The sequence below is a fragment of the Saccostrea cucullata genome, unplaced genomic scaffold, assembly GCF_032062105.1.
Source record: "Saccostrea cucullata isolate Sc308-1 unplaced genomic scaffold, CSIRO_AGI_Scuc_v1 ctg78, whole genome shotgun sequence".
NCBI lineage: Eukaryota > Metazoa > Mollusca > Bivalvia > Ostreida > Ostreidae > Saccostrea > Saccostrea cuccullata.
The window spans coordinates 141,019-150,579 of NW_026940638.1; the positions used below are offsets into that span (position 1 = coordinate 141,019).

General features: G+C 31.8%; 2 protein-coding genes across 2 annotated transcripts; one reads left to right on the forward strand and one right to left on the reverse strand.

Moving 5' to 3' along the window:
• Positions 1-802: 802 nt before the first annotated feature.
• Positions 803-3,952, reverse strand: LOC134255819 (5'(3')-deoxyribonucleotidase, mitochondrial-like). Its single transcript, XM_062738362.1, has 5 exons — positions 3,615-3,952; positions 2,669-2,769; positions 2,401-2,461; positions 1,454-1,568; positions 803-1,359 (listed from the first exon to the last, which is right to left on the reverse strand). Exons 1-5 carry the CDS (start codon positions 3,816-3,818, stop codon positions 1,214-1,216), a joined length of 627 nt encoding a protein of 208 aa, XP_062594346.1. The 5' UTR covers positions 3,819-3,952; the 3' UTR covers positions 803-1,213.
• A 109-nt stretch (positions 3,953-4,061) lies between these two features.
• On the forward strand, positions 4,062-9,063 carry LOC134255818 (chitobiosyldiphosphodolichol beta-mannosyltransferase-like). Its single transcript, XM_062738361.1, has 13 exons — positions 4,062-4,343; positions 4,452-4,532; positions 4,824-4,927; positions 5,056-5,204; positions 5,500-5,589; positions 5,819-5,929; positions 6,073-6,176; positions 6,392-6,430; positions 6,741-6,800; positions 8,002-8,112; positions 8,413-8,527; positions 8,661-8,736; positions 8,917-9,063. Exons 1-13 carry the CDS (start codon positions 4,145-4,147, stop codon positions 9,058-9,060), a joined length of 1,383 nt encoding a protein of 460 aa, XP_062594345.1. The 5' UTR covers positions 4,062-4,144; the 3' UTR covers positions 9,061-9,063.
• Positions 9,064-9,561: the final 498 nt, after the last annotated feature.

Below are 9,561 nucleotides of genomic sequence, written 5' to 3' on the forward strand. Positions count from 1 at the left end.
AACTACTTTGTTAATGTTATTATTTTTTTTATTGTTAATGTATTTATAAATTGGTATAGAATATTGAAGCTTTCATAAATAAAACCCGATATCAGATTAACTTGTTTATCTGGTTGAATATTAAAGAACATTTCTACTACTGTGGTTATTGCACAGATCAAAGAAATGCTAAAGTCATTATTCTCCAATAAATCACAAACCTCATCAACAAATTACCAAGTATCAGTAACTTTAAATTGATTTCCTTTAAATTTGACTGCTCTTACTAAGTAAAGGACATAGGTCTTTTTTGATTGTGATGCTTCTTGGTAGGAAATATATGGTTTTGAATACAAAAACCTTTCTCTGTGGACTTAAGGTTTTTATTTGCCAACAAAATCTCCAGACTATTGGGGTATATCACCAAGAATTTCTTCATCACAAACCATGGTTTCGAGTCCACAAGCCCCCTCAATAGGTGATAGAATTGATGTGAAACACCTGGGTGATCGATGATGTGCTGATAGAATCGATGTGAATCACCTGTGGGTTACCAAGGATGTGGGAATTTATATCTTAAATATAAATGACATGGTTTGTAGCATGTCTGGATTTCTTAATACAAATGAAGTTTTCCTGCCTTTTGAAACCATATTCTGTGTCATCACAACCAGAGGCCATTACTGTAACTAATATATGTATGCAACTAAATATTCTTCGTTTGAATTTGTGCAGATATATTTTTATTGAATACCTTATTAACAACTAGTATATATAGAGAATGTTAATTAAAAACAAACAGAACTTTATTTATTTATATGGCAATATAATGATATGTTTCATTAATTTTTTAAAGAATGCAGGAGTTATTCCCCTTTATTCATAAGAAACAAAAAAAAAATACGTCCATGCATATCTTTTCAAATTATTTTTAAAATGAATTGTAATATCTGTTGTCCAGACAGTATATCAACGTCCAGACATAATAACAATGGCTAGATTTTCATATGATGAACTAAAATGTATTTCTCTGAATTTGAGAATCTTGAAAATTATCTCTCATAAAAAAGACAACAAAAGTTTTTGGTAACAAAATATTTACCAAAACAAATACAATTAAAGGTTAAATAATATCACATATAACGAATACTATTTTTAAAATGAATTAAAATCCCTGCATAGATAAAGAGAATTGCTTGTTGCATAACTATTGAGTTCCTAATAGAAGACGCCGTCAAAGTTTTCTTTTGAACTCTAGGATGAGATCTTTCCACGATCCATCTGTCCAGTTGTACAGTCGCCTCTTTCCCCTCAGGTTCATGTCTGTATTGTAGTAAGCTGTGAAAACTATATGTTCCCATGACGGAGGATCAATAGCACCTGGAAAAGGAAGAAAATGCTTTACCTGATGTAGTTCATATTTCATATGGGGGTTTCATTGGAAAACATATACTAATGTCACTTAATCACATACCTTTGATTTTCACATTATCATCTATCAGTAAGTGTCCACTGACCATAGTTTTGTCTCTGGTCAGTATAATTTTATTTATCCAGTTCTTCCCTAGATAATGCTCAACCCACATGAACTGCAAATAAATCATTGTAAATGGATACAATAATAATTTTTCTTGGATCTCAAAATTTGCTAGACTAATTGATTCATTTTAATGCATACTGTAGGACACTCTTTATTATTTTTCTCACAATGAAGTTCAGATATAGTGATGCAACTTGTATGTTTTTGTTTGTGGATGTGTTGTGTGTCAAATGGAAGTGACATCATTTGCATAATGTTTGATGTCTCTCATTTCTAGGAGATACTCCACTTTGTGGTGCCCTTGTTATATTACATTTTACATATCTGTGTTTCCTTCCTCCACATGTAATACATAAAGTATCACTGGTATAATTTAACAAATATTAAACTTTTGAAAAGAGTGGTTCTGCTGCAGATATAACTACTCAAAGTACATGTAGCTTGCAAGTGCCACTTTCATCCTAACTTAACAAAATTTCCTTTGAAGCAAAATTTTTACAAGTTTGGTCTGGTTTTACTTGAAGTAAAGAATGGACCTTCTCCAAATTCTTTCATGTTTATTGTTTAATAACCAAAAAAGTATTAGCCAGATTCAGCATCTAAATCAAGTCAAGTAGAGGTGATTAGGTGAACCTAGAAGCATTGTCCATGCAAGTACAACTGTTATGATGAAGGGCTTACAAACTTTAATCTGGTCCATCATCAAGAAAAATTAAGGTCAGATTTAAGATCAGAAGTAATCTGGCAGCTTCATCACAAGATTATCATCCATGCAAGCTTGTTGGGAATAGACCCTATAAAATGTGACCTCGTCATTCATCTGGAAAATGCAGCTCTAATCCTATGGTAGATGCAAATTTGGGGCTAAACAAAAAACTTACCTTTTCCTTAGCACTGTGTTTGTAGAAGAATAGTGGACTTGAACATATGAACACCTCTACTCTGCAACAAAGTTAACGGCACATGTATATATCTATATCATAGTAAATAGTAAAACACAAACATTTTATCCTGTTAAACTCAAGACAATAATGTTAATACATTTGATAATCATACTATCGGTATTTTTATAGAGTTAATATGTTCAGGCTGGTTATAAGTGCTACATTAGACTAAGGCAATAATTTTATGGCAAACTCATTCTCCTACCCATCCATCTCATTCATTTCTTTGACTGCACTGCAAGCACCAGCTATTGGAGGTAAATCTCGGAAGAATCCTTTAGACTCATAAACAGATTTAACCATTGGCTGCAAACAAAATTTTTAAGCAATATTCAAGTTACCGTCTGTGAAATGTGTCATTGATAAACTGTTTGATAGATTTGGGGTAATAATGCTAAAATTAAGGTTTTTCTCTCAAGTCTAAATTTGCTGATAGATACAGGGACAGTAAATCATTATTATCTACTGTAAAATATAATGAACATTAATATTTTGGGTTTACTTATCTAAATAACATATACAGAGCATATATTCAAATACTTTCATGAGTGGTATATACTGTATTTTTTAAAACTCGATCAATTAAGTCTCATCCAATTTACATGTAACAAAATCAAATGCAAAGACTTATTTGTATCACTAACTATAAAGCTCATGTCAAATTTTGTTGATCCATATCATAGCTTTTTCTGCCTTTAAAATCATGCATGAATGTATCTCTCAAAGCCCTCACTGTACAATGACTTTAATGAATTAAGTAATATGTAATGTATTTTTAAAGCATTTTTCATAGGAGTAAGTGAAAGTAGGATTAAGCAAGATAATTATATTAACAATTTTTTTTTTAAATACGGAATAGTAGCAAAAAAACTAACATGAATATTGTTTGCAAACACATAATTCAAAAATGCACAGTTTGGTCAATTTCTGCAATATTTTGCCATCTGCTGTGTCAAGTATGCATACAGTCAAATATGATGGGCACAAAGAAGCATGTTATTTGTGCATATATAGGCCTAAATAAGCAAGATTACTACATCATGTTTATACCTCTTTTGTGGCCTGACAGCTCAAGCTGGAATATAATTAATTATACAACAGAATTATTCATGGATTTGATTTGACAAAAATCTGTGAGTTGCATTATATACCTTCAGTCCTTCTTTTAGAGATTCATACTGATCAGCCAGGTAAAATGTTCTCCTATCTTCCAAAGCAACAAATGGTTCATCAGGATATTTCTGTTTCCATTTTGTAAGAAAGTGTCCCTCAAAATCAGCCATGACACCGTCTAGGTCAACGAGAACAAGTAACTTCTTCTGTGCCAGGGCAGCAACCCCTCTTCTCCCAGCCATATCGATTGTCAGTGCCTCACACGATACACAGGGTTGTTTCAACACTGCCACCCGTCCTTGGTTTTTCCATGATGTTTACATTAGTCGCTTATATCAAATAATTAAATAGGTTCAAATAAATATAAAGAAATGTATTATCAAGAGTGCAAAAGTAATTTAGATTAACTAAATTACTAAGAATATAGAGTACATGAACAAGCATAAATAACTCAAAAGCATTTAATTAATTAATTTGCTCTGTGACCTTCACCTCAAATTTTTACAGGATAGAAGGGGCATGCACAATTTCATCAATTTACAAGAAAGAGTGTAAAAAGAGCCAGACTATGATTATTGTTGGGTTTGTATTGCTCTGGTGCCCCATAATATTTGTATTTCTTTATCTCGTCTTTAATTATATGATACGAGGTAAGAATTCCGTGTGTATTGTTGTTCTTGGAGACATTGGACGTAGTCCACGTATGCAGTATCATGCATCATCATTTGCGGCTGAGGGGTTCTCCGTGGATATTGTTGGCTATGGAGGTTTGTAAAAGACTCTATGTTTTTAAAACAATGATTTAAAAGCGTTTTGGAGATTAATCGATCGTTTGACCAATTTTATTCATTTTTCAATCTGTTTATTTTTTACAGGATCAACACCACATTCTGTCATAAAAAAATCAGAGAGAATTACAGTTTATGAACTTATGGAAGTGCCAGGGGGTTTAAAGAGTAGGTTTGGTTGCTAGAATTTGGTCTTGTTAGTATTTAAATGAATTCCATCCATAATATTAATTTGCAAATAGAAAAGGTGAAAAATATAGTGATGATATAAAATTACATAATTATAAAAAATAATATTTAAAAAAAAGATAAAGAAAAAATACAATATCTATATTGATACTGAAAAAAATATTGGCAACTGTATATCCTTTCATTATATCAAATACTCCTTATGGTAGAGTTGCATGTTAGAGTTTATAATTCGTCCAGTAACTGTTAATTACTTTTTTATCATTACAGAGCTACCCCGTGTGCTTGGTTATGTTATTAAAGTTTTGTTTCAAAGCTGCACCCTTGGCTTAAAGCTCTTACTCTTGCCAAAGTCTGGATTTCTCTTTTTGCAGGTAATTTTCTCAAGGATTTATGTATTTATGGGTAATTTTTTAGTGTCTTAATTGGTGTTCTATTATTTCAGATTGAATAAAAAAATAAATGACATTAAATATGAATGACAATTCTAATTTCTTTACAGAATCCTCCTTCCATTCCTACGATGGCCGTGTGTTGGGTAGTATGTTTACTGAGAGGAAGTAAACTGTTTGTTGATTGGCACAATTATGGTTATACCATCCTTAGCCTTTCTTTGGGAAATGACCATCTACTGGTCAGATTCTCCAAATGGTTTGTGCCTACACATGTACATGTATACAGATAAAAGTATATGCATTATGATGAGACCTTAAGATAATATGCTTGTATAAGCAAGAGTTATTTACGCATTTATTTTTAGCTTCTAAGACAATATTAAGTATCTGATGATCTTTTTTTTCTACTTTTGTCAATTCCTTATACAAGTGTTACACAGTACTTATTGCTTGTAACGCTGTAAAGTTTCAAAAGTGATATGCATTAGACGGTATATGAATTTAAAGACAAAAAAATTCACATATATATTTTTAATCAATCACAAATACAGGTATGAACATGTATTTGGAAGGATGTCAGATATAAATATCTGTGTAACAAAAGCAATGAAGAAGGATTTAAAAGAAAACTGGAAAATCAGGTAAATGTACTAAAACCCCTATTAAAATAATTGATACAAATTATTTTCATGTTTATCTTTGTAATATGCAAATAAACTTTTATCATTGATAAGGGTGCATAATTTTATAATTTTTGAATGTATTAATACAGCACCATCTTTTAAAAGGCTTTGCAACATGAGATTGCATTATTTAAATGACTGAATTATTTTGGTTACAAAAAGTCAGGAATTGTCTTAACATCTTCAGAGCTGAGACCTTGTATGACAGACCAGCAGACATGTTTCAACAAACTCCATTACCAGAAGCTCACAAGCTGTTTACAAAACTTGCACAGCAGTATGAAGTTTTTACCAACAGGTCAGCATAGTGTATGTGTGTTTGTATGTGTGGGGGTGTTATTGGATAATCTACATTATTTCATAAATTGTTGGGGTTACAATGCATATGTCAAGGGTATTAACAAAGCAAGTCATGCTATACCACCGGTACATTAATTACAGGGATCTAGCAAACAGCACAGCATTTACAACACAATCACAGGATGGTAGAGTTGAATGGTTGACTGACAGACCAGCTCTGATAATGAGCAGCACAAGCTGGACAGGTACATAAACCGTAGGGGAAAAAAGAGGGAAATAATAGTCTGGTTAAAAAAAATCAATTAAAATATTTTACCAGAATATACCAACTTCCAGTATCTGCTCGAACTAATTTTGACTTCAATGAGTGAATCACAAGTACAGGTAATTTCGAATCTTGTTTGATCTCCCAGTTTACCAATTTAACCTGTGGTAAATATATTTTTTTTGTTTTTTACAGAGGATGAAGACTTTGGAATCCTTTTATCAGCTTTATCAGGCATGTTTATTTTACTACTACCAGAAATGTATTTACACAAAAAATGAATTTCTTAAAAAAGACTTACAATAAAACTTATAAAACATGGTTACAGAAAACATGCCTATAATGGATTCACATCAAAAGCAAAATGATTTTCTTCTCTGAAGTTAAAAAAGGTTTTCATCTGAGAAAGGTTACAAAATTCTTTGTCCCTGCACTGTGCTATGAGCATGTTTTACTGTATTTATTTTTACGACAAAGAAAAATGCTATGTGAACATTAAAGTTATTATTAAAGGCAAAATTGTCACCTTCATTTGTATTTGTAGAGTATGATGAAGCCTGGAAAAAAGAGAGTTCCCTTCCACAGTTAATATGTGTGATAACAGGTAAGGATATGTTAAGACCCAGGAAACAGGTGCCATATAGTAACCAGCAGGTCCCTCTATTTGTCAGACCATCTCTCATGTTTATAAAAGAACATACTAGAAAGGAATACCAACAAAGAAAGTTAATTTCATTACATATGTATATCCTATTCACTTCATAATTAAAAGAGGATCATCCTACTTTTTCACAATTTCATTTCACAATGTGTTTGCTTTTCCGTGACTACTTTTCGCTGATTTTTATGCCCCCTTTTGAAAAAGGGAGGACATATTTCTTTTCTGCAGTTATGTCTGTGGGCCCACCAACATTTTCAGTTTATTTTCTTTGCAGAGGTTGAACATACTGAAATGAAATTTGGTTTACAGATTTAACCAAAGAATATCTAGGTCAGGTTCTGTTATGGATGTGGTCAAGCAATTTTTGACAGAGTTATGCCCCTTGAACCTGGGAAAAATTCCAATTATTTGCAGTTTCCAATCATTTTCTTTGCAGAGGTTCCACACACAGAAATGAAATTTAGTATATAGATTTATTATATGAATATTCAGGTCAAGTTATGTTTTGGGTACTATCAAGCAAATTGCAACAGAGAACATTATGCCCCTTGAACTTGGAAAAATTCCAATTTTTTGCTGTTTCCATTTATTTTCTTTGCAGATGGAGGTTGCACATACTGAATTGAAATTTGGTATACATATTAATTATAAAAATATCTAGACCAGTTATATATTGCGTAGGATCAAGCAATTTTTGACAGAGTTATGCCGCTTGAACACTTTGAAATTCCAATTATTTGCAGTTTCCAGTCATTTTCTTCGCATGTCAGGGGGAGTGTTTCACAAACATCTATTGTTTGAGATTGGTTTTTACAACATCTGTTGTCTCCTTTATTGGATACCTACACTCTTTTGAACTGGTCACATATTTACCCTTATTTCTACACAGAGTTCTACACAGTAGTGAATACTAACTTGCAGAATTTTAAAAATTGAACCAATTTTGCATTTTACATTAGTCAGTGATAGATTTTAGACATTATTAAAATTGTTCATACCAAAACAAATCATGATAACAAACATACACTTGTATTGTACAGATACAACATGGCAAGTTGAATTTAACATGTGATTGTCTTGTAGATTCTTTCCTTACTAAACATATTTCCACTTCATAACTAATTTGTGTGATTTTTTTTAACAGGAAAAGGACCACAAAAAGAATTTTACAGAAACAAAATAGCAAATCATAAATGGAGTAGAGTTAAGTTTTGTTTACCTTGGTTAGAGGCAGAAGACTACCCTAAACTTTTAGGTAAATACTTTTAATATTTTTTCTTCTTTTTTTTTACCTTTTGTTTTCAGTATACTCAAATCATATCATGAAACATTAATGTATTTTTTTAGACACATATTACAGACTTTATTTTATAGTAAAATAGACTGTAGAAAAAAGACTATAGTGAAATAAAACTATGGTAGTTCACTAAGTGAATAAACAGGGACCTGCATTTAAAACGGAGGTAAATAACAATAAACAAAGTTTAAGCTTCACATACATGTAGCTCATTTATATCAGTATCAGTGTTTCAGTATGAATTATCTACCCTGACAGGAGCTGCAGACCTTGGAATTTGTCTTCATGCTTCCTCCAGTGGCCTTGACCTTCCTATGAAGGTCGTGGATATGTTTGGATGTGGTCTTCCAGTCTGTGCTCTCAAATTTAACTGGTAAATGGGCCATTTTCTTGTGAACTTCTGCTTAGACTACATAAACAATGACCTTGTGATTGTATGACCTTATGGTTGTAGGCATGTTTGTCAATTCTTTTTTCATTAGCAATCATCAAAATATTTCTTTCAGTATATCAGAATTAGTAGAACATGGACAGAATGGATTGATCTTTGAAGACTCTGAAGAACTTTGTCAGCAACTTAAGGTAATGAGTATTTTTTTTGTAGCAAATTTTATCATTTGACACAATCAACGTTAACATTTCTGACAAAATACAGATTAAGAACATCGCAGACACTTCCCTTAAACACTCGCCACTCCATAGATGTGCTCATTATAAGAAATATACCAATTTTATTTAAAATGTCATATTTTCTCTTTTTAGACTTTAATGATAGATTATAAAGGCGAAAAACCCAAGTTATTACAGATGAGAAATAATTTACAAAGATTTCAGACGATGAGGTGGCATGAATCATGGAAAAGCATTGTATTACCTTTACTAAAAGATAAAATAAAATCAGATTGAATACCTTTTTGTTGATTTTTTCATATTATTACAAGAGTGCTTATAGTTATACCTGTATTAGTGTTGCATTTCAACATTTAAAACTGGGTATAAATGAAATACATGTAAATATATGATCAAGCTCCAGTCCCTACAGATTTCCTTTTTGCATTTTTAATCTCTAAATTACGATTCATATCCTGTAATTTGGCACACAAGTAGACTACCACTAAGGTTCAAGTGACATCAAAATTCTGTGTGTCGTTGTCGTTGTTGTCGTTGTCGTTGTCGTTGTTGCCGTAAACTTTTCACATTTTGGTTACTAAAAATACAAATTTCTGTGAAATTCTGTTCAAAACCATGCCCTTTTCCTACAGTTTTGTTAAAAATTAATGGCAATTTTATAAAATGGCACACAAGTAGACTACACTAAGATACATGAAAATTCTGTGTATCGGTTTTTGATCATGACCCCCGATGAACGGTGTTGCCGTGGTTACATAAAAATGTGTAAAAATTTCT